Here is a 27,471-nt window from a genome sequence, read left to right on the forward strand (position 1 = left end):
TTGGACGTTGTTGGAAGGACACAAGTCAAGAGTGAGAGCAGTGAAAATGAGCTATTTAAGAGGAGCCTGTGGAGTCACATGGAGAGACAGGCTTTGAAATTAGGATATAAAGGAGCATTTTGGTGTGGATGTGGATGTGATAGGAAGCGTTATGAGGAACACACTGACGTGGTTTGGCCATGTGGAGAGGATGGAGGGTGAGAGACTGACGAGGAGAGTGTATGTGAGTGAGGTGGAAGGGGGGAGAGGGAGGGGGAGGCCAAGTATGAGATGGAGGGATTGAGTGGAGAGGTATATGAGAGAGAGAGGTGTGATTTGGGAGCAGGGCAGTGAAATGGCAGGGGACAGGGCGAGGGGGAGGCGATTTGTTTGTGGCCACCCCAAACGGGATTGAGGCGTCTGGCAAGAGATAGATAGATAGATAAAATTTTTCGAAAATGTTGATTAGAGAACATTCAGAGAAACGAGAGATACAGAGGAAGTGGGATTTCTTTCTAGACCTCTGTAATTTTGGAGTGGAAAAATTTGTGCCAAGAGCAAGGGGGAAAGAAAACAGGAAAAAGGAGTGGTTTAACCCCCCGCATCCCGACGTTTTTGGATCCTTTTTTTTTGGCCCAAACATCCGCTTTTGGTGAGAAACATCGAAAATTCATAGAGAAATCGCTCACCTGAGGTTTAAAATTCGCGATTTAGGTACAAGTACATCCTTACCTGACTGGGTTTTCTAACAGGCTGGCACCAAAGAAAACGAGTTCTATGGGAGAGTAACTATTTTATCCACTCATAAACAGTGTTTATTTATTTACTTGGTACGAATTTATATGTAGTACAAGAGTATATTGGTTTTCAAACAGTATTACTGTATAGGCATTATAAGCATTGTTTCACTCACTAACTCATCACCATTCATGACCTTTTTTTTCCCACATTACCTGATCATCATTTCTGACTGTTTCTTCCTGAAATGCTATGTAAACATTGTCCTCCACATTGTCATCGATTGGGGAATCACTCTGGCCCTGAATGTCTTTATTGGCCAGGTCACTGGTAACAGGTGAATTGCCGAGACAATGGCGTGCGGGGGGGGGGGGAGATTATGCGTGTAAGGCATTGTTCCTGCTTGGCATCTTGTAGAGGAATAGAGGAAGGTGTCCCGTGTATACATGCCAAAAATCACTCGTGAAATCACCTGCGAAAATTGAAAATTGTGCAAATTAGGGACCTTGCAATGTTGCCGCGTTAATTCAAGTCGCCTGGACGGCGCGGGTTAATAGGTGTATGATAGCAAAAAAAGAGAGAGACACAGCATGGAACAACCAGAGAAAGAGAGGTAACAACAGAACAAAGGAAGAATATAAAAGAACTAAAAATGAATACGCAAGAATACAGAGAGGAAGAAATGAATTTTGAAAAAAGGGTAATAGAAAAATGTAAAGATGAACCCAAACTGTTTTATAGATTTGTTAATGGCAAACAGAAACAAAAGGATGGAATCACTAGACTGAAAGTAGACGGAGAGGTCTATAAAGATGCAGCAGTGCAAGCTGAAGTAATGAACTAATGTTTTTATCGATTTTCATTAATGAAAAGGAGTTTGTGGAAGGGGAGGGAGTGACTAGAAATGTAATGATAAAAGATATAAAAGTGGAAGTACAGGAAGTGTATAAATTACTGCAAACTCAAGATGTAAGGAAAGCCCCAGGACCAGATGGAATCTCTAATTGGGTACTGAAGGAATGCAGAGAATAACTGGCAGATAAGATTCACAGTTTAATTGTGTTCTCTGGAGGAGGGGAAAGTGCCTCAAGAATGGAAGAGGGCAAATGTTGTACCAATTTATAAGGGAGGAAACAGGGAAGAACCCCTGAATTATTGACCAGTGTCCCTAACCAGGATGGTCGCAAATTTGTGCAAGAGAATCCTGAAAGATAGATGGATAAAGTATCTGGAAGAGATGAATATTTTGGCTGGAAGTCAGTTTGGATTCAGAAGTAGAAGGTCATGTGTTCCCCACTTGTTGAGCTTTTACTCAAGAGTGATTGACTTGCTACAGGAGAGAGATGGTTGGGTGGATTGTGTGTATTTAGATTTGGAGATGGCATTTGACAAGGTACCCCATAAGAGACTGATGTAGAAACTAGAGCATATAGAAGGACTGATGGAAATGGATGAATTTTTGAGAGACAGACAAATGAGGACAGTAATAAAGGATAGGTTGTATGGATGGACGGAAATAACAAGTGGAGTCCCATAGGGCTCGGTGTTGGCGCCAGTAATGTTCCTGATTTATGTAAATGATTTGGTAGGTGGAGTGAACAGTTATGCAAGTCTGTTTGCTGAGGATGCACAGATCTTTAGGAAGGTAGAGGTTGAGGAGTATTGTATAATGCTGCAGGAGGATCTGGATTGGATACATGATTTGGAGCTGGATGTGGGAAATGAAATTCAGTGCAAAGAAATGTAAAATATTTGAAATGGGTAAAAGTATCAAGAGGCCATCATTGAATTATTTGATGGGTAATGAACCAATCACAAAAGCGAGAGAAGAGGAAGATTTGGGAGTGCTGATCCGGGACAATTTGTTACCTGAAAAACACATTAACAAGGCAGTTAGAGAGACGTATAAACTCCTGACTAATATAAGAGCAGCTTTTCATTATATGGATGAGGAGATGATGAAAAAATTGATAGTGACCATGATTCGCCCCAGGTTAGAATATGCAGCAGTAGTGTGGTCCCCACACAAAAAGAAAGATATAAACTAGATTGAGAGAATACAAAGAACAGCAATCAAGATGGTCCCCAGTCTGGCAGATCTGTCATATAGAGAGAGGTTGGAAAAGCTGGATTTGCCTTCCTTAGAAGAAAGGAGAAAGAGAGGAGTGTTTAGGACCATGATGAGAGTAGATAAAATTTACAAAGATCTGTTTTTATGGGATAAGAGAGTAACAAGAGGACATGGAATGAAACTGAAGAAACCAAGCTGCTTGAAGGATATCAAGAAATATAGTTTTACTTATAGATGTGTAGACCTGTGGAACAGCCTGGACAAAGAGATCATCCAGTCTGAAAATTTTAACGATTTAAAGGTAAATTTGACTTACAGTATTGAGAAACAGAGACTGGACCCCACGAGCTTAGCTCATTTCCTGTATATCACAATTAGGTAAATACACACACACACACATACACACACACACACACATTTTCCCAGAAAAAGGATAATGAGAACAGTACTTTGGGGAAGTTACTCATCATGGAGGGAAGTGACTAGCGAAGTTCCACAGGTCTCAGTGCTGGCACTAATATATTAATATGCTTTTAGTATATATATATATATATATATATATATATACACAGTAAGACCTCACTATAACGGACTAATTGGGGCCCAAACCATTCCGAAAAATGCGAAATTCTGATAAAAGTGACATCCGGACTTCCCCCTGCTAATCTGGGCTTTTTCTGATATATCAGACATTAGTCCAGATCACATGAACAGTTTTTAAACTGTTTTGACTACCATTGCGGTAGTGTACTGTGTTATAACTTCACTACATTAATCAAATGGTATAATATATATAATTAAACTGTAGTGTACACTGATAAACATGTCTTTTATTTACCTTATCGTGGTGAACACAGCTGAAATGGTCAGGCAATCCGGACTGCTTCTGGCTTTATCAGACTTTTTCCAATGTATAGGAATTTAGTCCGGTAGCTCTTCAAGTCTGATAAAAGCGAATTCCGGTCTATTGAAGTCCATTATATCGAGGTTTTACTGTGTATGACATAGACAGTAACACTGTAAATGGAACCTATCTAAATATGTTTGTGGATGATGCAAAAATACAAAGGAAAATTACTAACACAGGTTCTTGCAGAGAGCTATAAGAAGAATTAAACTTCATGAATGAAGTAATAAATGGCAAATAGAATTTAATGTAGACAAGTGTCATGTAATTAAGTCTGGTAAAAGTGAAAAAGACCAAATTGGGATTATAAGTTAGAAAGATCAACCTTACACAGATCAGAAAGGGAGAAAGACAGATTATCTCCAGCTGACCACATCAGTGAGAAGGTGTGTAACATGTATACACTGCCTGCCAGTATGGGGATGGCATTCACATACGTAAATGAAGACATGCTGAGAAAAATAACATCATTCATCAGACCAACCCTGGAGTATGCATCAGTAGTCTGGAATCCTCATCTCAAAATCCACATTGATAAGTTAGAAATAGCACAAAGGGCAGCTACAAGATGGATACGAAGCCTAAGGGATCTGAATTACGAAGAAAGACAAGAAAAAATGACTCTACCAATATTACAGGAGAGAAGGAAAAGAGGAGATATGATTACGCTATATAAATGCATCCCAGGGAAAGAGAAGATACACATAAATGAATATATAACCTATGGGAAAGCATCAGCAAAAGGATACTGCAAAAAACTACATAAAAAGAGAGGCGATAAAGATGTTAGGAAATTCAGTTTCCCAAATAGGGCAATTGATCAGTGGAATGCTCTACCAAATGAAATAGTGTGTGCCAAAACTATTCATAAATTTAAGGATATGTAGGATAAAATTGGTTTAATACATCAGACAGTACAAGCTTGACACATTCCTGTGAAGATACAATTAGGTAAGAACACACACACACACACACACACACACACACACACGGGTCGTCGACAGAGACGGACCTCTTCCAGGATCGTGGGGAAATAATCACAGAATCACCGACAAAAGGAAGCTGAGCCTAATTGTGATTGTGTTAATGAGTGCGTGAGTGGTGGTCTCGTTGGACAGTAATAAAAAAAACGCAGTTTCAATCATAAAGGGACAAGATAAAGTGAAAACAGAAAGTTTCCATATGGCTGAATCATGGAGGAAACAGACGGTGCATTGTTTACGATGAGTGAGAAAGAATTTGAGGGCTTCTGTGAAGAGGATGTAGGAAAAGGAAGTATTAAGTTGAACCAGACAAGAATAGCAGGTGTAGAGAAAACAGCAAAGAGGAATGACCAAGAGATACAAAAGGTATGGGCAGTAATTAAAGAGTTACAGGAACAGACCATAGAGCAGGAAAACGAGATCAAAAGTTTACGGAGTACACTGGAAAAAATCTGATCACGTAGTGACAAACAAGAAAGGGAAGTTACTGAATAAAAAGTGAACAATGAATCAGCCTTGAATGAAATAAAACAGCTTAAGAGGGAGAATAAGAGGTTGGAAGAGGAAAGGGACAGGATGAAAAGCAAACTAGATGAGTATGAATCCAAATCAAGAATACAGGAAGAGCACATTAAAGAAATCAAGGAGCAACATAAGGGGTGGGAGAAAATTCAGGAAGAGGGAAATGTAAATTTGAGAGAGATCATAGACCAACAAAGCAAGGAAAAAGTGGAGAGGGAAGTGGTTAGGGTGTTGAGAAGTAGAGAATCTTTAGTTAGAGATGTAGCAGATAAGAAAATATGTATAATAATTTCAGGAGTTAAAGAAAAAGGTATGACAATAAGATCACACAGAGAAAGAGAAAAACTGAGCAAGGTTAAAGAAATAATATCAGTAGTCATGGAGGAAAACAACGAAGCTCAAGAAGAGATTGAAGAGATGTTTAGGTTGGGAAAGTACGAGGAAGGAAGGACAAGGCCATTGAAGGTAAAGTGTATGTCCCAAGCAACAGTTAACGAAATTATCAGCAGAACATGGAAACTATCGGACCAGGAAGGGTTTAAAAATGTTTGGATAAGGAGAGATGCAAATGAGGAAGAAAGAGCTAAAATTAAGGACTTAGTAAAGGAAGCAAGGGTAAAAAACGAACAAAGAACGGAGGAAGATAAGACAGTGTTTTATTGGAGAGTCATGGATCAGAAGTTAAGGAAGTGGTACCAGGGGAGAGAAGGAGAAAAGAGGGTATAGAAAACATAAAAAATCATTGGAAGGTGCCATATACTAATGTTGATGGTTTAATATCGGCAAGGTTAGAAATCAACGATCTTTTGAGGAGACATGAACCTGACGTTATGTGCTTTGTAGAGACCAAGTTAAGAGAAGATATTGATGTTCATATGGGAGATGGTAAATACAAACTGTGGAGAAGAGACAGAAAAGAAAAAATGGGAGGAGGAGTGATGATAGCAGTGAAGAACAACATAAATGTAGATACCGTGGAAATGAGAGAAGGCAGGGCCGAAGTGATAAATATGAAATTAGAAACTGGAGAGAATAACAAGCGAGATATGGCAGTAGTGTATGTTCCCCCTAAGACAAGAGCATGAAGTGATGATGAATACCAGGAAATGCTGTCAGACATGGCATGTTATTTACAGAAACTGATTGAGAAAAGCAACAATATAATTTTAATGGGTGACTTCAATTGTAAAGAGGTGAACTGGGAGGAATGGGACTCAGGAGGCGGCGAGGATTCGTGGGGCACTATATTATTAAATATAGCAATGAACAATGTGATGATGCAATGGTTCAAAGAAGAGACACAGTTCCGAGGTGAGGACACACCAGCAAGATTAGACTTACTGTTTACCAAAGAACTCGATGTAATAGAATCCTTGAAATATCTGTGTCCTATTGGAACGTGGAATGTAAGGGGAGCGAATGATGAGGTAAAAGAGAGAGAGATTATCCAGGTGCTTGAGGGTGCGAAAGTGGATGTATGTGGAATAACTGAAACAAAATGAGGAGGAGAATGAGAGGGCAAAGGAAGGAGTATGTATAGTTGTGAGTAAAAGATGGAAGAAGAGCACAAGACAGTATGGATCAGTTGCGTCAAGGATTGTGTGGTAAAGTTGAAAGTTGGAATACAAATGTGGGCGATTGTGTGTGTGTATGCGCAAACGCAAGATCATGCTAGAAGAGTGAGAGAAGAGTTCTGGACAAATGTAGAAGTGTGCATGGAAATGTTTGGAAGGAATGAGAGAGTGTTTTTGATCGGTGATATGAATGGTAAAGTTGGGAATGTGAAGGTGGATGGAATAGTTGGTGAGTGGGGTTTGCCTGCTGAGATAGATGAGAATGGGAGTGGTTAGTGGACATTTTTGCTGGGAGAGGGTTGTTGATACCCAATACCCTCTTCAGGCATAAAATGATCCACAGGTATACTTGGTGAGTGATGAGAAGGGTGGGTGGTGAACTGAATGAAAGGAAGGCAATGATTGATTATGTGTTTGTGGATGAAAGGATGCGAAGATGTGTAATGGATGCAAGAGCTTATAGAGGTTGGGGGAGTGGACTTTCCGACCACTACTTGGTGGTGGCCAGAATTAGGATTCAATTAAGATGGAGGAATAGAAGGGAGAGATGAGAGGAAGGAGTAGTTGCAAGGAGAGTGGAAAGGTTACAAGAGTATAAGAGAGAAGTGGAGGAACGATTGGACAAATATGAGTTGGAGCAGATGGGAGACGTGGAAGGTGTGTGTAGGATATTTACAGAAGAAATATGTGCAGCATGTGATGTGGTGTGTGGAAGGAAGAGAAGACGGAGGGGGGTGCAAAGAACAGCGTGGTGGACTGAAGAGGTGAGACAGGCTGTGGCACAAAAGAAGAAAGCATACAATGAATGGATGAGAAATAGAGGCGTGGAAGAAGTTGAGAGGTGGAAGAGAGAATGTAGAAAGAAAGAGAGAGGTGATAAGATTAGTAAGAGAGAGTGAGAAGAGAGTGGATGAGGAATTTGGAAGGAATTTGTGACTAAAGTGGAGGGACTGTAAGAAAATGTTCTGGAAAGAAGTGAAAAGAGTAAAACAGGGTGGAAGTGAAGTTAGCAGGGGAGTGAAAGATAAAAATGGTAGATTACTTGTGGAGAAGGGAGAAAAAGTGAGCAGATGGAGAGAACACTTTAAGGAATTGTTGAACATGGAGGATGGAAGTAATGTAAGTATAAGTGGCTAGGGAATGGCTGGGAGAAGGAGGGAGGTGAGAAGACAGGAAGAAATCAGTAGGATAGAAGTTGTGGAAGCAGTGAAGAAAGTTAAATTGGGGAAAGCCCCAGGAATTGATGAAGTGTGTGGTGAAATGCTGAAGCATGGGGGAGAGATAGTAGTAGAATGGATGTGGAAGATGTGCAGATTGGCCTGGGAGGAAGGTAGAGTCCCGGAGGAGTGGAAGTCAGGTATAATTATTCCCTTGTACAAAGGAAAAGGGGAAAAAGAAGTTTGTGGTAATCATATGGGCATTTGTCTTCTTAGTATAATAGGAAAAGTGTATGATAGGATGCTTATTGACAGAGTTAGGGAAAGAACAGAGACATTAGTTGGAGAAAAACATGGAGGCTTTAGGAAGGGAAGAGGTTGTGTAGATCAGATATTCATTCTTAGATCTTTAGTGGAAAAGTTTCTAGAGAAGGGAAAGAAGTTGTATGCGGCTTTCATGGATTTGGAGAAAGCATATGACAGGGCAGATAGACAAGGATTGTGGAAAGTGTTAAGAATATATGGAGTAGATGGGAAGTTGTTGAATGCTGTGAAGAGTATGTACAATGGTGCGAAGGCTGCAGTGCATGTGGATGGTGAACTAAGTGAGTTTTTCTCTTTGAAAGTTGAGTTGAAACAGGGATGTGTCATGTCTCCATGGTTGTTCAATCTGTACATGGATGGGGTAATAAAAGAGGTACAAGGTAGGACAGTGGATGTTGGAGTGGCCCTGGTGAGAGAGGATAGTGTTTGGAAACTCCCTGTACTGTTGTTTGCAGATGATATTGTGTTGTTGAGTGAAGACGAAGGGGAGCTGCAAGTCTTGGTGGATGAGTTTGGGGGAGTGTGTAAGAAACGGAATCTAAAGGTGAATGTAGGGAAGAGTACAGTGAAGGTCTTTGAGAGAGGTGAAGTCAGTGAATGACAGCGAGGTTGGATGGTGAGGAATTGGAAAATGTGAGTACGTTTAAGTACTTGGGTAGTGTGATGAGTAAGGATGGAGGTTTGGAGGGTGAAGTGCTTGAAAGGGTACAGCAGGGAAGAAAGGTTGCTGGTTAATTGAAAGCAGTGATAAGAAACAGGGAAGTGAGCATGGAAGTGAAAAAGTTACTACATGACAGTATTGTGATACCAACTCTAACGTATGGAAGTGAAGCTTGGACGTTGTTGGAAGGACACAAGTCAAGAGTGAGAGCAGTGGAAATGAGTTATTTAAGGGGAGCCTGTGGAGTCACATGGAGAGACAAGCTGATGAATGAGGATATAAAGAAGCATTGTGGTGTTGATGTGGATGTGATAGGAAGCGTTATGAGGAACACACTGAGGTGGTTTGGCCATGTGGAAAGGATGGAGGGTGAAAGACTGACGAAGAGAGTGTATGTGAGTGAGGTGGAGGGGGGAAGAGGGAGGGGGAGGCCGAAGATGAGATGGAGGGATGGGGTGGAGAGGTATATGAGAGAGGGGTGTGTGAGTTGGGAGCAGGGCAGTGAAATGGCGGGGGACAGGGCGACTTGGAGGCGATTTGTTTGTGGCCACCCCAAACGGGATTGTGGCGTCTGGCAATAGATAGATAGATAGATATTGGAAAAAGTGATCATGTGGTCATTGAGTTCCAGATGATAACAGGGAATGTGGAGCCAAGAGACGAGCTTTATGTGCAGGGAAGGTACAACTTTGGGAAAGCAAACTTTACAGGATTGAGAAAATTTTTTGAAAATGCAGATTGGAGAATATTCAGAGAAACAAGAGAGATACAGAGGAAGTGGGATATTTTTCTAGACCTGTATTATTTGGGAGTGGAAAAATTTGTGCCAAGAGTAAAGGGGATAGAAAACAGGAAAAAAGAGTGGTTTAATAAAATGTGTATGATAGCAAAAAAAGAGAGAGACACGGCGTGGAACAATTGGAGAAAGAGAGGTAACAACAGAACAAAAGAAGAATATAAAAGAACTAGAAATGAATACACAAGAATACACAGAGGAGAAGAAAGGAATTTTGAAAAAGGTATAACAGACAAATGTAAGGCTGAACCCAAACTGTTTTATAGATTTGTTAATGGCAAACTGAAACAAAAGGAAGGAATCACCAAACTGAAAGTAGAAGGAGAGGTCTATAAGGATGCAGCAATGCAAGCAGAAATAATGAACAAACGTTTCCAGTCAGTTTTCACTAATGAAAATGAGTTTGGAAGTGGAGGTAGTGACTAGAAATGTAGTGATAAAAGATATAAAAGTGGAAGTACAGGAAATGTATAAACTACTAGAAACTCAAGATGTAAGGAAAGCCCCAGGACCAGATGGAATCTCTAATTGGGTACTGAAGGAATGGCTGGGAGCCATCTGAGCAAGGCACGCTCAGATGGCTCCCAGCCATGGAAGCAATAATCATTCCAGGGAAAATCAAAGAAGTACTGCCTGAGGGCCTCCCAATCCGCAGCTCCAAAGTGCCACAGCCGACGTTTCTTTGGAGGGTCCACAGGCCGTACCGGAGTGATAGGACAGGTTAAGGTGATGTGGTTGTGATCGGAGGAGCTCAACGGAGAGAAAAGATTAACAGTGTAAGCAGAAGGATTAGTTGTAAGGAAGAGGTCAGGTATGTTGGAGCTCTCTCCAAGACGGTCAGGGATACGGGTAGGGTGCTGTACAAGCTGCTGTAGGTCATAAGGGTAGAAAAGATGTAGGCTTGTTCACCAGGTGGATCAGTGAAAGGAGAGAGCCAAAGGTGGTGGTGAATATTGAAATCTCTTAGAATGGAGATTTCAGAGAAAGGAGAAATGGATAGAATGTGTTCCATTGTAGAAGTAAGATAGTCGAAGAATTTTTGATAGTCAGTAGAATTAGGGGATAAGTAAAGAGCACAGATATATTTAGTCAGAGAATGACAGGAAAGCCGAAGCCAGAGTGTAGAGAATTCAGAAGAATCGAGTTCAGGAACACGAAAGCAAGATAAGTCATTGCATATATATACACAAAAGCCAGCTTTGGCTTTGAAATGAGTATAGAGAAAGTAGGAGGATACAGAAAAGGGTTTGCTGTCAGTTGCCTCAGACAGCTGAGTCTCAGTTAGAAAAAGAAGGTGAGGTTTAGAGGAGGAGAGGTGGTGCTGAACAGAGTGAAAGTCAGAGGAAAGGCTGTGAATGTTGCAGAAATGAAGAAGAGAGTCAGACAGTGGTTTCAGGCACCTCGAGTCGTCACCGGGAGAGGGGCGGAAGGTGGGGGCATTTATGGTCCCCCCCCCCTCCCCCCACCGGGACTCTGAGGCTGGGGGTAGGGGGGTTTCAAGAATACTCCCCCAGTATCCCTGCTTGTCGTATGAGGCGACTAAAAGGGTTGGTGGTGGGTTAGTGCCCCACCCCGTAAAAAGAACTAACTAAAAAAGCAAATAAAGCGCCTCGGACCCGGACGGACCATACGTTGACGACTAAGGAACGGACAAAGGACATTCTGAGAGTAGGAACGTGGAATGTGAGAGGAGTGAATGATGAAGTGAAAGAGAGAGAGATTGTCCAGGTGCTTGAGGATGCAAAAGTGGATATATGTGGATTGACTGAAACTAAATGGAAAGGTGAAAGGATGAGAGAATGGGAATACGGTGTAGGTATATGTGCGGGAGTCAGTGAGAATGAGAGGGCAAGAGAGGGAGTATGTCTGATGATCAACAAGAAGTGGAAGGAGAATATAAGAGAGTATGGAACAGTGGGTGCAAGGATTGTATGGGTGAGGATGAAAGTAGGTATACAAGCATGGGCAATTGTATGTGTGTATCCTCCAACAGAGGATCAAGTGGCAAGAGTGAAAGATGAGTTTTGGGCGAGAGTAGAAGCATGTATGGACAAGTTTGAGAGGAGCGAGAGAGTGCTGTTGATTGGAGACATGAATGGCAAAGTCGGGAATGTACGAGTGGATGGAGTGGTTGGTCAGTGGGGTGTGCCAGCGGAAGTAGATGGGAATGGTAGTGCTTTGGTGGACATCTGTGCTGGTAAGGGGTTGGCAATAGCCAACACCTACTTTCGTCATAAGATGATCCACCGGTATACATGGAGAGTAATGAGGAGGATGGATGGTGAACTTGTTGAACGAAAGGCAATGATAGACTACGTGTGTGTGGATGAGCGAATGAGAAGACAAGTGTTGGATGCAAGGGTGTGGAGAGGGTGGGGAATGGAGTCTCGGACCATCACTTAGTGATGGCCAAGGTAGAGCTGCAAAGAAAGTGGTTGAGGAGGCGAAGGCGAAGACAGGAGGAAGCAGCTCCTGTGAGAAGAGTGGAGAAATTGCAAGATAGTGAGAAGAGGACAGAGTATAAGAGCATAGTGGAAGAAAGACTGGGAAGGTATGAGCTAGAGCAGATGGAAGGGGTGGAAGACGTATGTAAGATATTCACGGAAGAGATAAGTGCAGCGTGTGAGGCGGTTTGTGGAGTGAGGAGGAGATGCAAGGGTGTGCAAGGAACAGCATGGTGGAATGATGAGGTGAAACGAGCTGTGGAACAAAAGAAGAAGGCATATGGTGAATGGTTGGCGAGTAGAGGTAGGGGAGAAGATGAGAGAGAGAGAGAGGTATATGTGAGCAGGAGAAGGGAGGTTAAGAGACTGGTGAAGGAGAGTAAGAAGAAAGTGGATGAAGAGTTTGGGAGGAATCTGAGTGTGAAATGGAGGGAGAGTAAGAAATTGTTTTGGAAGGAGGTAAAGAAAGTAAGGCAGTGTGAAAGGGGAAATAGTAGGGGAGTGAAAGATAGGAATAATAGATTGTTGGTGGAGAAGAGAGAGAAATTGAGGAGATGGAAGGAGCACTTTGAGGATTTGTTGAATGTAGAGAGTGAGAGCAGTGTGAGTATAAGTGGTTGGGGAATGGCTGGGAGAAGAAGAGATGAGAGGAGGGAGGAAGAGATCAGTAGGTCAGAAGTAGTGGAAGCGATGAAGAAGATTAAGCTGGGAAAGGCCCCAGGAATTGATGGAGTGTGTGGTGAAATGCTTAGGTATGGGGGTGAGATTGTTGTGGAGTGGATATGGAAGTTGTGTAGATTGGCTTGGGAAGAGGGAAGGGTTCCAGAGGACTGGAAATCAGGTATAATTGTTCCTCTGTACAAAGGAAAAGGGAGAGAGAAGTATGTGGTAACCATAGAGGGTATTTGCCTTCTTAGTGTGACTGGTAAAATATATATGGTAGAATACTCATTGATAGGGTTAGGCATATGACAGAGGAGCTAGTTGGAGAAGAACAAGGGGGATTTAGGAAGGGAAAAGGGTGTGTAGATCAGATATTTGTTCTAAGATGTTTAGTGGAAAAGTATCTAGAGAAGGGAAGGAAAGTGTACGCTGCCTTCATGGACTTGGAGAAAAGCTTATGACAGAATAGATAGGAAAGGTATGTGGAAGGTATTAAGAATATATGGAGTGGAGGGGAAATTGTTGAGTGCTGTGAAGAGTATGTACGAGGAGCTAGGGCTACGGTGCGAGTGGATGGTGAGCTGAGTGAGTTCTTTGATCTCAATGTGGGACTGAAACAGGTGTAATGTCTCCATGGCTGTTTAATATATATATGGATGGGGTCGTAAAGGAGGTACAAGGTAGGGCAGTGGATGTGGGGGTGGCCATGAATTTTTTTTTTTTTTTTTTTTTTTTTTTTTGAAGGAAGGAATGGGAGTTGCAAGGACTTGGAGAAAGCTTATGACAGAATAGATAGGAAAGGTATGTGGAAGGTATTAAGAATATATGGAGTGGAGGGTGTTGAGTGCTGTGAAGAGTATGTACGAACTAGGGCTACGGTGCAGTGGATGGTGAGCTGAGTGAGGATCTCAATGTGGGACTGAAACAGGGGTGTGTAATGTCTCCATGGCTGTTTAATATATATATGGATGGGGTCGTAAGGAGGTACAAGGTAAGGGCAGTGGATGTGGGGGTGCCCCAAGTAATGAGGGTACAGCAGGGAAGCTTCCGGTGTTGCTGTTTGCTGATGATACAGTATTGTTGAAAGATGAATGGGAGTTGCAAGGTTTGGTGAATGAATTTGGGACAGTGTGTAGGAGGAGCTGAAAGTTAATGTAAATGAGTTATGGTGTTTGAGAGGAATGAAGTCACAGAGTGTGTGCAGTGAGGTTGGATGGTGAGGATATGGAGAATGTGAGTGCATTCAAGTACTTGGGTAGTGTGATGAGTAAGGATGGAACTTTGAGGGGATGAAGTACGTGAAAGGGTACAGCAGGGAAGGAAGGCTGTTGGCACACGAGCAGTGATGAGAAATAGGGAGGTGAGTATGGAAGTTGACTGCATGATGGTATTGTGATCCCCAGACGATGGAAGGCGTGGACCTTGCAAGAGGGGAACAAGTCAGAGTGAGAGCAGTGGAAATAGTTACTTGAGAGGAGCATGTGGAGGACATAGGGACAGGTTGTGTGAAGAAGTGAAGGAGGGAGATGTGGATGTGGTTGAAAAGATTAGGAGAAATACACTGAGGTGGTTTGGACATGTGGAGAGGATGGAGAATGAAAGACTGACTAAGAGGGTGTATGTAGGTGAGGTGGAGGGAGGGAGAGGGAGGGGTAGACCGAGGATGAGGTGGAGGGATGGAGTTGAGAGGTATGTGAGGGAGGGGGTGAGTTGGGGGAGGGAGTCAAATGGTGGGTGACAGAGTGACTTGGAGGCGTTTTGTCTGCGGCCACCCTTTGCGGGATTAGGGCGTCGGGCTATAGATAGATAGATAGTAGTGTGTACTGTGCTAGTAGTTTGGTGTAGATAGTTAGAGAAATCTGTGTTGGAGAGCATGCTGGCATACTGTCTGTGTAACCGAGACACTGAAATAGTTCAGCAAAGGGGGATGGTCAGGAACTAGTCCTGAGGGCTCATGAAACAGGAGCTCCAGCACTTCCTATCATCAGCTTTCCATCCACCTCGGGAGTACTGCCCTGCTCGAATGGTGCTACAATATACTCCAATGAATGGTCAGAGTCTCATGGTCATCCTATCACTCCTAACGAACCTCCAGCACCCGAGTAATGTGACTGTAACCTGCAAGCGGTGTCAAAACTTTCGTATGCATTCCCCACCGAATGTCCAATATTAAGCGGCCATGGTGGCTAAGTCTTTACCAACCGCCACCTCAGTCGAACACAGACCACAAGCCAGGAGCACATTTTTGGCGACAGTGGCTCTCTGTCTCTTTACTGAAGGTTGAAAATCCCCTGGTCACGGTGAGTTGTGTTTCTGCATGGCCTCTCAGCATCTAACAGACTGCAAGCCATGAGTAAATGTACGATAAAAGCCCTCTTCTGCCTGTTGACAGAAGGGCAAGAATGCTGCCCAGAGCCTCGCTTCTCCCGTCCTGTTCCTCCTTCATACCCTCCTGGTTCCCCCTCACTCCCTCATTCCCAACCCTTCTCCGTGGCGATAACACTGACTCGTAAGTTTTCAATTTTTTTTTTGCGATTTATTCGACTACTATCGGTCGTATCGAAATTCCGCAAATCCATGAGAAAGCTCATGAAATTCTGCATCTTGCGTATGCTTAACTTTTGGAAGGTGCTGGTAAAGTTTTGCACTAGGATGGTGGGATATTATATGAAGGTAAATTTTACTCCTGAACACTTTCTTCTTGCTATATTTCTGTACTTTTACTTGTCAGTTTTATGTGTTTTTATTAGCTTCTCTTATATTATAAACACCAGCGAAGAAGATGGTATACCATTTATACCAATATAACCAGTTTCCGGTGGCATATTTGGCTGTGGATTTTTTTTTTTTTTTTTGACCCCTGGGAGCAATCACTCTTTGCAGACGAGATTTTCAAACCGTTGTCAGTTTTTTTGTGTTTTTTGTTGTTTGTGCAAGCTTTTTTGATGTTTAGCATTAATATAGATAATCGTCTATGTGTTTTGATGTCTAAATATGGCAGATTGACCTGAAAACAGTGCCAAAATTAGGAGGGGTACTGTACATACGACTGTATATAGGTTGGGTGTTTTTTGGTTTTCATTTTTCATTTTTTTTTTTTTTTTTTTTTTAAATGGCTTTCTTGGTGTTTAGCATTAATTTGGATATTCCTATGTGTTTTTTGGTCTAAATATGGTAGATTGACCTGAAAACAGTGCCAAAATTAGGAGGGGTACTCTACTGTACATCATCATCGTCATCATCCAATCCTGCATCGCCCCATGAGGAGCATAGGAGCCTGGGGCTAGGCAAGTTGGTCCTGACATTTAAGATGAGAGTGACCAGCCTCACTTATCCCTGAGTGGCATTACATGAGCAATATACCCTAACCATTCCTTGGATATAAACCTTCATCGGCTCAATCCGATTTGAGCGCCGTAATTACTCACTAAACCACCAGGCACCAAAATTTGGTTATATGGTTACACCCGGCATAGTAAATGGTTTCCTGGTGTACAGGAAACCATTTAGCTTGTCACTCAGTGCAGAGTCACCCACAGGCAGAAGAAGAGGAAAGAATGAAGGAAAGAAAGACAGAAGAGGGAGTGTAGTCACCCATAGGCAGAAGTATGAGGAAAGAATGATGGAAAGAAAGACAAAAGAGGATGGAAGGAAAGAAGGATGGAGGAGAGGAAAGGGCAGACACCCGAGAGCAGCACTACATCGAGTGAGTGGATGGTGAGCGCCCCCACTTACCACATACAGTGGTGTATAGGTAGGGTGTTTTTTGGTTTTCATTTTTTTTTTTTTTTTTTTTTATGGTTTTCTTGGTGTTTAGCAATACTTTGGATATTCATATGTTTGTTTTGATGTTGAAATATAGCAGATTGACTTGAAAACAGTGCCAAAATTAGGAGGGGCGCTATACATACAGTGATGTATAGGTAAGGTGTTTTTTGGTTTTTTTTTTTTTTTTTTTTATATATATATATATAATCCTATGTATGTTTTGATGTCATAATATGGCAGAATGTTGGGTAAACAACAATTTTGGTAAAGAGGAAAGAGCAGAGTGTTTGCATCATGGTGCTGCAATTTGTTATCATGAAGACCCTCTTTTGAAGAGAGTCAAAGCTAGACCAAAATGTTGTGCCCTCGCAGTAAATATATTTCAGATTGTGGGTATCCTTCCTTTGGCAGAGGATATGCTATTTGTTGTTGTGAAGTGGATGAAGTGAGAGACAAGATGGTATGAACATGTTGGACGGAGACTACGGAAGGAGGTACTGTAATTGATGATGTTCAGAAAGAAAGACCTCCAGTTATATAGGAGAAGAGAGCTCCAAAAGTTATAGGTGAGAGAGCTGGCAGTGGAAGAGGAATGACTGAGGGAACAAGAGACGGATGTTATAGCTACCTTCTGTGGAGGAGGTCATGAAAAGGAGCATGCTGTATTGAAATATGTCATGCCTAAATGAGATTTTTTGCCACAGGCCGAGGGACAGCCAGCTATGATGGGATGGCCATTGCTTCAGGGGTTGTAGAGGCCCTTATAAAACGAGGCTGCAGAACACTTTTCTCCACACACTATCATTCTTTGGTTGATGACTTCTCTTCTCACCATAACGTCTCCCTCGGACACATGGTTAGTATTTATAACCACCATTGTACCATTTCTTGTTTGTAAGAAAAGTGTTCAAGTGAAAGAAGAAGAGTGTACTCTATATTGAGAGCAAGAATCATGTGAAGAGACTAGTTAAAAAAAAAAAAAAAATGAGGTGGAGGTAAATGATGATCTATCTATCAATCCATTGCCAAACACCTCAATCCCATAAGGAGTGGCCACAAACAAATTGCCTCCATGTCACCCTGTTCAACACCATTTCACTGCCCTGCTCCTAGCTCACACCCAGCTCTCTCATATACCTCTCTTCTCCAGCCCTCGATCTCATCCTTGCCCTCCCCCTTCCTCTCCCATTGCATACACTCTCCTCATTAGCCTCCAGTTATATAGTTTTCTTCAGAAACTAATTATCATTGTGATAAATATAAAAAATTGTGAAAATTCATAGTTTTGAAGATACATTTTGAAGATATCAACTACACAACTTCATCAGTTTTACACACAGCAGAGGCAGGTGGCCACCCATCATCTCAGACGTTCAGGTTGATTTGGCTCAGAAGTCTGTCTATCTATCTATTGCCAGACACCTTAATCCCATACGGGGTGGCCACAAACAAATCGCCTCCACGTCACCCTGTCCAACGCCATTTCACTGCCCTGCTCCCAACTCATACCCCCCTCTCTCATATACCTCTCCACTCCATCCCTCCATCTCATCCTTGGCCTTCCCCTCCATCTCTCCCCATCCACCTCACTCACATACACCCTCCTTGTCAGTCTCTTTTTCTCCATCCTCTCCACATGGCCAAATCACCTCAACATATTTCTCTTAAAGCTTTCTGTCACATCTTTGTCCACATCACAACACTCCTTCACTTCCTTATTTGTCAGTGTGTCTGTCTATGTAACTCCACGTGCTCTTCTCAGATAACTTATTTTCTCTGCTTTCAGTCTTGACTTGTGTCCTTCCAACAAGGTCCAAGCTTCACTTCCATTCGTTAGGGTTGGTATCACAATACTGTCATGCAGTGACTTTTTTACTTCCATGCTCATCTCCCTGTTCCTTATCACTGCTTTCAAAGAACCAGCAACCTTTCTTCCCTATTGTACCCTTTCAAGCACTTCACCATCTAAACTTCCATCTTTACTCATCACACTACCCAAGTACTTAAATGCACTCACATTTTCCATATCCTTCTTATCCTGCCTCATTGTACAATTTCAGTGGCTTCATTTCTCTCGAAGACCTTAACTTTACTCTTCCCTGCATTCACCTTAGATTCCATTTCTTACACACTGTCACAAACTCATTCACCAAGCCTTGCAGTTCCCCTTCATCTTCAGTTAACAATACAGTATCTAGGAAGAAAAATTGATGCAGATTTCAGTACTGTCCCAGTTAAGTGGGAAGCTTGGGGAACTTACCATGCTGGTTACTAATTTTTCCTGGACATCTGAGATATACTGTTATACATTGGCTATATCACTGCAGTATATACAGCATTTACCACCCATACCTGGGGCCACACGAACAGATTCCAGTTGAAACATCTCCTCCTCTTAAACACACGGATATAACATACATGCTTGCAGTGTCTTGCAGTAAAGTGCACAAGGTAGTCTATTCTGTTTAATATTATTCATTATTTTACTTATAGAAACATACTACAGTGCTCGTCAGAAGTATGGGGCGCCCTGCGTCCCTTCTGAGAAACAAACCTTTCAACATTGAAAAAACATATAAGTAATGCATTTTATTTACCTTTAGTGCTTCGTAGGGTAGCCTTTACGTTTCTTCACGGACCTGAGACGTCTTGGAAGTGAAAGGGCGAGGCTCCTGAGGTGCTGGAGGGGTATTTTGTCCCAGGAGTCACGAATGGCGGCTTCCAGCTTAGGCAGAGAGCTCACGTCCTTCCCTTGGAGACTCTTCTTTACGAGGTACCAGAGGTTTTCAATCGGGTTGAGGTCTGGGCTATTTCCTGGCCAGTCTGTCATGAATGATACCTCGCAGTCACGAAGCCAATTGGTGACCGATTTGGCCTTGTGAGCAGGTGCACCGTCCTGCTGAAACACTCGTGCACCTGTTAGCTCGAAGGAGTCTGGTAAATGATCACACAGAAGCTCCAGGTAAACATCCTGATTCACTCTGAAGTTCTTGGGAAGTACAACAAGCTTCCCCAAACCCTTCCCTGAAAAACAACCCCATACCATGAGTGAATCAGGATGTTTAACTGTGCTTTCTACATACCGTGGGTCAAGTGGGTCACTACCTTTGCGTGCTCCTCTGTTACAGGTAACACTAAACGTTGCCTCATCAGACCACAACACTGACAACCATTGCTCCTCACCCCAATTTAGATATTTATTAGCAAAGGCAAGCCTACGAATTCTCTGGCTGCTAGAGAGAAGAGGCTTTTTCACAGGCCTGTGACTTGTGTAACCAAGCTCGTGCACCCTACGAGACACTATTCTCACTGACACCTCACCAAACACTTCCGGGTTGCTCTCCTTAATTTTCCTTGCACTCACACAAGGATTAAACTCCACTGCACGTTTTAAAACATTAACAGACCTTGGGGAAGTTTTCCTAGGCCTACCAGACCTCGGTTTCTTTGTGGGAACTTCACCACTGTTTTCCTCCCGAAACCGCGCACACCAACGACGCACTGTCGATCGTGCCACACCAACCAATTCACTAATTTCCTTTGTCTGGTGGCCTGCCTCCTTTAGAGCAATGATCTGGGATATGATTTCACTCGATAGTTCACGGGTAGGTGCCATAACAAAGTTTTGAAGGCCAAAACACTGCGGGACACTCGGTAAAAAATGGCGCAATTTGAGAGGGACACTCAGCGGAGTTCCTCTCTCTCAGGCAGCCCGTGGGCGACTGAGGTGGGAACCAACCAGCGCGTCAGAAGGCCTCAGGCTACCGTGACGTCATGCTCGGAGCTCAAACTTGTGGCTCAATTCTTACCCCCAAAAATGGGTGATTCTTTTTGGGCCATAAGTATTGCGCGCCCGGCAGACAACGCTGAATACTTCTGACGAGCACTGTACTCTGCTATAGCCCAAAGAAATGAATCTTGAACATTTACTGGTGAACTGATGATATGGAAAGAAATGCTGGGCAGTGATCTCTTTGTTATCACACATAATTGTGTAATAACGAAAGCACAGAACCTATGGGATTTCAAATATTCATTCTTAGATCTTTAGTGGAAAAGTTTCTAGAGAAGGGAAAGAAGTTGTATGCAGCTTTCATGGATTTGGAGAAAGCATATGACAGGGTGGATAAACAAGGATTGTGGAAAGTACTAAAAATATATGGAGTAGATGGGAAGTTGTTGAATGCTGTGAAGAGTATGTATGATGGTGCTAAGGCTGCAGTGCGTGTGGATAGTGAACTGAGTGAATTTTTCTCTTTGAAGGTTGGGTTGAAACAGGGATGTGTCATGTCTTCATGGTTGTTCAATCTGTACATGGATGGGGTAATAAAAGAGATACAAGGTAGGGTAGTGGATGTTGGAGTGGCCCTGGTGAGAGAGAGTAGTGTTTGGAAACTCCTTGTACTGTTGTTTGCAGATGCTTCTGTGTTGTTGAGTGAAGTCGAAGGAGAGCTGCAAGGCTTGGTGGATGAGTTTGGGAGAGTGTATAAGAAACGGAATCTAAAGTTGAATGTAGGGAAGAGTAAAGTGATGGTCTTTGAGAGAGGTGAAGTCAGTGAATGTACAGCGAGGTTGGATGGTGAGGAATTGGAAAATGTGAGTACGTTTAAGTACTTGGGTAGTGTGATGAGTAAGGATGGAGGTTAGGAGGGTGAAATGCTTGAAAGGGTACAGCAGGGAAGAAAGGTTGCTGGTTCCTTGAAAGCAGTGATAAGAAGCAGGGAAGTGAGCATGGAAGTGAAAAAGTTACTACATGACAGTATTGTGATACCAACTCTAACGTACGGAAGTGAAGCTTGGACGTTGCTGGAAGGACACAAGTCAAGAGTGAGTGCAGTGGAAATGAGTTATTTAAGAGAAGCCTGTGAAATCATATGGAGAGAGAGGCTGACGAATGAGGATATAAAGGAGCGTTGTGTGGATGTGGATGTGGTAGGAAGCATTAGGAGGAATACACTGAGGTGGTTTGGCCATGTGGAGAAGATGGAGGATGAAAGACTGACGAAGAGAGTGTATGTGAGTGAGGTGGAGGGGGGAAGAGGGAGGGGGAGGCCGAGGATGAGATGGAGGGATGGGGTGGAGAGGTATATGAGAGAGGGGGGGGGGTGAGTTGGGAGCGGGGCAGTGAAATGGTGGGGGACAGGGCGACGTGGAGGCGATTTGTTTGTGGCCACCCCGAATGGGAGTGAGGCGTCTGGCAATAGATAGATAGATTGATAGGTACCAGGTACCCCACTTGTTAAACCGAAATTTTCCGTTTTACAACAGTTTTTACCGACTAATTATATACATACATACTCTTATGGTAAGTACAGGTGGGGTACATTGGTACTTACTACAACAGTATATGTGTATTTGTCTCATAATAACTTTGTAGTTTGTTGTAGTGATATTTTGTAGATCAGTTATACACATATTGAACTTGTGGACGAGCGGTTGTTATACTTCAGTAGTTTTGTAAGTAGATAATCTTGGTTCCCTTTTGTCATGCAGTGACAGGAGAGGTAAAGAATAGTATGGGACTGTTTTTATTTGTCTTGGAAATATTAAGAAAGTCTCTCACACACGAGTGAAGTATAGAGTCCCGCTAGCTACCTCCCTGTCTTGCTCTCTCTCTCTCTCTCCCACGTTGCTAAGCCCGTCTCCCTACTACCTGCCAGTTCTATGGCCTGTCTCCTTCTGAGCTCTGCTTCCTTAATTCTGGTGCAGCAGGGGTCGTGTCACGTGTGTTACACTGTGGTTGGAAAGTTCTAGAAACCTGTGTGTGAGTACGTGTGTATGTGTGTGTATGGTCACTAGGCTTTGTTTGTATGCTATCTCGCTGACACACTATCTATATCATCCCCTGACTTGCTACTTCCTGTGTATTGTCAGCATTTCCTCAGTTAACTTGCAAGATCATTTCCCTTTCCCAGGCTTGCCTGGAGCTCTGTCTCCCTGTCAATTTATCTATCTATCTATCATGATTTGTAATTATAATATGGAGTCCTAACATTTGATGGGTCTAAATTGTTGTAAAAGGAAAAATTTAAGACTTACAGTTGTGAGATATCGATTCTGTCAGATTTCGAAGCAGTTTTTCTCCTAATTTTCTTAGGAAATAGAGAAGATGCATTGCAGCCCCCACCCAAAACTCACAAGTATGATAAGTACTGTAATCTGCTAACAAAGGGCGTAAAATGAAACTGGTGATGTTTAATCCAAGTACAATGCGTGTTTCAAGGATTTATATACTTAAACTAAAAGCGTCTTTGTACACTAACCACTTTACACTCTGGGTATCGTGCATAACAGTCCTGTGTGAACAGGGATAGGTTTTCCGTTATAAAACCTCACACTAATAAATCACAACTTTATCCCACTCCTCTGTCCACCATTCTATTTTTCTCCTGAGTTTCCTCTTCCTCTTGTTCCATTCTTTTTCTCCTCCTGTTACTACAGTCCTTTTCTCTCTTATTCATCCAGAAGTTAAAAAAGAAATTAATAGAAAATTCAGTAAAAGAAAAAGTACACAAGAAATTTGTGTTCCTTGTTTGTATCACATGCTGAGGCATGTTTACATAAACCATTGCAGGCGATTCTGGCTTTTGTAAAGGCTACCTACTCTCTCTCTCTCTCTCTCTCTCTCTCTCTCTCTCTCTCAGTCTAGCAGTGGAGGTGCAAGTGGAATATTCTGGTCAATATGAGCCCTCCATTTTTTTTTTTTTTTTTTGTTAAAGAAGATTTAGGGCGATGATGATGTAAGGAGAATCCTTGCATCCTGGTCCTCTGTATGAATGTAAATACAATATATATTGTTACGGGACAGAGAGAGATAATGAACACTTCAAGTGAGAATACTAAAAATCACTACTGTCCTGCAAAGTTCCAGGTTCAAAACAAAAGAGTTGGGTAAAATCACAAGTTAAAGTTTAATGCTCAGACTAACAACTAAACATTCAGGACTCATAAGGATAATGTAATGGCAAAAAACAGGTTAAATATATGGTTAACTGCAATAACCTCTATTAACACGAAATTAGCAAGAGTAAATTTATCTAAGTCAGCCCTGATAAAAGGAGAAAACCGGATAATGCTCAGTTAATGCAATATATATTATTACAGATACAAAATATTATTACTACTGGCTGACAGCAAAAACTCTACATTAATCACAAAAACCTCACCAGGCCTACAAATTAACGCCTTATGCTATACAGTACAGGTAACTCGCACGGAACACGATCTCACGGAACGCACTCGCAATTATACACGGTAAGGGCTGGGATACATATAAGACAACGTAAGATTAAAGAACCATTATGAAAACTACAAATTAACGCAGGAGAGGCCTTTGAAAGATCAAATCCTCGAACGTCACCGCAGCGAGCGGTTTGTTTTGATTACGTGACGATCTAGGCTGGAAATTATTCAGTGAGTGAGACATTCCCGAGTACAGTAGCAAAGTATTTGTAAGTTGAATATTTACAGTACTGTACTGTTCTGGTAAGTTTATGTGCAACTTAAAGTACTATTAAATAACGTTAAAGCAAGAAATAAAGTCTTATAACCAGTTTACATGATAGGTGTCAGAATATTGCCTTTTTTATTTGTTCGTTTTTTCCACAGTACTGTACAGTATTTGTAAGTTAAGTATTTACTGTTCTCGTATGTACTGTACTTGTAAGCACCGAAATAAAGTTAAATAATTAAATAAAGCCTTGTAACCAATTAACCTGAATTATATGATTACCCATGAACGGCGTCGGAATATTGCCTTTTTTGTTTGTTCGTTAAACTCTTACTGTACTGCTTTTCTACAGTACTGTATTTGTAAGTTAAATATTTACTGTTCTGGTATGTACTTGTAAGCAATTAAAGCATTAAATAAAGCCTTGTAACCAGTTAACCTGATTTATATGATTACCCATGATCGGCGTCGGAATATTGCCTTTTTTGTTTTGTCTTGGTATCTTTACCTATTTGCTCAGGTTTGCTGTAATGGTTTGGATCATTTGATGCAATGCAACGTCTAGAAAACTGAAAACTTTCGGGAAGTGAACGAAAATCTGGGACATGAGACTGACCTTGACTTCACCCTCTCGTGCATCATCTGTCAGTTCACCACCTGCTATCGTGATGAGTGGATGTACGATTTTTTCGCTCGTGGCCATGCCTAACCACACATAGTTACACCCATTATCTCGACCCAGACAGAAAATACAATCTTTTTCCTCCCTTGCAAAACACAAACAACCACCCTGTTTACGAGACAGCAATATATATTGCGAAAATAACAAGGTAAAATGATGAACGTAAAATGATAGAGAAAGATGAACATGTTATGACGGAAGAAGTACGTTTTCCCCGTCTGTAAACGTATTTATTTCTGCTTTGTATCTGTATTCGTAATAATTAGACTTAATGTTAGGTCTGAAACTGCATTACGATTCTATTTTTAGCCATTCTCGTGGTGTGAGAGCTGGAAGTTGTGACACAACTTCCTTATTGCTAATCGGACTGACCCTCCACTTTATTCTTCCGTGGCAGAGTCTAGCCTTGGAGGACGTGCAGGTTTCTCATTTAGGACTGAAAATTCAACTCTTTCGCTCCCTCTTCCAAGCATGGGCACAACGATAACGTAAAAAATAACTCGAAACTACCATAAACGTATATCAAAAAGGTGAAAATGTATTCATAACATTTTTTTTTTTTTCCAGCCATTCCTAACAGATTATGTACTGAAATCATTCGATATGACAGTACTGCATTTCTAAGTTAAATATGTACTGTTCTGGTATGTACTTGTAAGTTAAAGCACTGGTACCAGTTAACCTTATTTATATGATTACCTATGATCGGCGTCGGAATGTTTCTTTGTGTTTACGTACAGTATTTGTGTGTTGAAGTTTTGCTCTGGAGTACTGTGTTTGTGAGTTATAACATTAAATAAACCTTCTAACCACATAAAGTGCTTTTTAGTGATTACCAGTGACAGATAACAGCAAAACAATACATTTGGGGGGGTCTAGGGAGCAAAATACGGAGTAGTTTAAATATACGCGATTTCGCACCTAACACGGCACGGTAGGAACGAAACCCATGTGTTCCGTGCGAGTTACCTGTACAAGAAAAAATGTAATAACACTTATACTCAAATTACACAGCAGCTAGATGGTTGGAGACTTCCTGAGCACCCACAAAAATAATAACAACTGTACAGGGGAGGACAGAGATGTGAACAAAATGAGGAGTAGATCTAAGTGGCAATTAATGCAGAGACTGAGCTCATTATATAGGGGCCGGCAGAGCCTGATACAACTTGTAAGAAGGACGCGCAAATGAAGCCATAGGGGACAAGGAGTTGACAATCCTGCTCTGAACAACAGAAAGAACGACTTACTCTACTATAAGGGGGGGAAGGGGGAAGTGAGGTAGAACACGCACTATGGAAGCCACGAGGCGAATCGTGATCAAACATGCAGCATACTGTACGTTAGAATTATACAAAGGATGATGAAATCATAGGCTATGTAACACCTCCCCACAAAGAAAAAGAAATTTACAAAGGAAATTTCTTATTACTCTAAAACAATCTGTCTAAAGTCTAGATAAGCAATCTGCAATAACATTTTCTTTTCCCTTGACATGTTGTATGTCTAATGAATACTCCTGAAGAAGCAGACTCCATCTTGTCAATCTCTGATTTTTATCTTTAAACTTACTAAGGAATTTCAGTGGGTTATGATCGGTATAAATGACTATGGGGTCCAAACCAGAACACAAATAAAATGAAAAATGCTGTAAACCCAAAATCAAGGCCAAAAGCTCTTTCTCAATAGTTGAGTAGTTCTTTTGAGGTGGAGTGAACTTCTTACTGTAATAAGATACAGGGTGTTCAATACCCTGATCATCCTCTTGCAGCAAAACAGCCCCAGCTCCTGTATCACTTGCGTCAACAGCCATCTTAAAAGGCTTAGCAAAATTTGAAGTAGCGAGCACTGGCTGACTTAATAGGATAGCTTTAAGTTTGCTGAAAGAGGATTCACAGTTATCGGTCCAGACAAATTTAACTCCCTTTTTCAGTAGGTCTGTAAGTGGTGATACAAGAATTGAAAAGTTAAGAACAAATCTCCTGTAATAACCTACCATTCCCAAAAATCTTTGTAGCTCTTTCCTACTTTTAGGTCTGGGAAGATCACTTATAACCTGAACCTTAGCTCCTGGTGGTGCAACATGTCCATCACCAATTACGTACCCAAGGTACTGAACTTTAGCTTGACCAAACTCACACTTTGATAAATTAGCTACAAGATTAGCCTGAACCAAACGCTCAAGAAATTTACTGACATGGCATAGGTGATCTTTCCAGTTGTCACTGAAGATTAATACATCATCAATATAAATAACACACCCTGCCAAACCCTCTGTTACAACATTCATGAGCTTCTGAAATGTGGCTGGTGCATTCTTCATACCATATGGCATTACAGAACATGCAAAAGTCTTTCCTAGTGTTACAAAACATGAGATCTCCCTAGCACATTCAGTCATAGGTACTTGCCAGTATCCCTTTAACAAATCAAACTTACTTATGTACCTAGCCTTTCTGATCTTGTCTATGCAATCTTCCACGCGAGGGAGAGGGTAAGTGTCTGTTTTGGTTATCTGATTAACACGTCTGCAGTCGATGCAAAGCCGCTGTGACCCACCTGGCTTAGCGACTAGAGTGACAGGAGAACTCCACTAGCTCTGACAGGGCTCAATCATCTTGTGGTCCAACAGGTAGCCAAGCTCCTTCTGGATGAGAGGAACTTTCACTGGGTTCACACGGTAAGGAGGCAATTTAATTGGCTTTGCGTCTCCAACATTGACATCATGCATCAACACAGTGGTTCTTCCTGG

At 41.9% G+C, this 27,471-nt stretch overlaps 1 protein-coding gene across 1 annotated transcript in view; it reads left to right on the top strand.

Annotated features, from left to right (window-relative positions):
• Positions 1 to 27,471, top strand: part of Msh6 (DNA mismatch repair protein Msh6) — a 746,240-nt gene that overhangs the window by 704,164 nt on the left and 14,605 nt on the right. The window contains exon 22 of the mRNA XM_080274091.1: positions 17,292 to 17,443. Coding sequence (XP_080130217.1) covers positions 17,292 to 17,443 — 152 coding nt within the window. The remainder of the gene's footprint in view (positions 1 to 17,291; positions 17,444 to 27,471) is intronic.

This window comes from Coenobita brevimanus, chromosome 57, assembly GCF_032717465.1.
Source record: "Coenobita brevimanus isolate Jiangsu-jjx chromosome 57, ASM3271746v2, whole genome shotgun sequence".
NCBI lineage: Eukaryota > Metazoa > Arthropoda > Malacostraca > Decapoda > Coenobitidae > Coenobita > Coenobita brevimanus.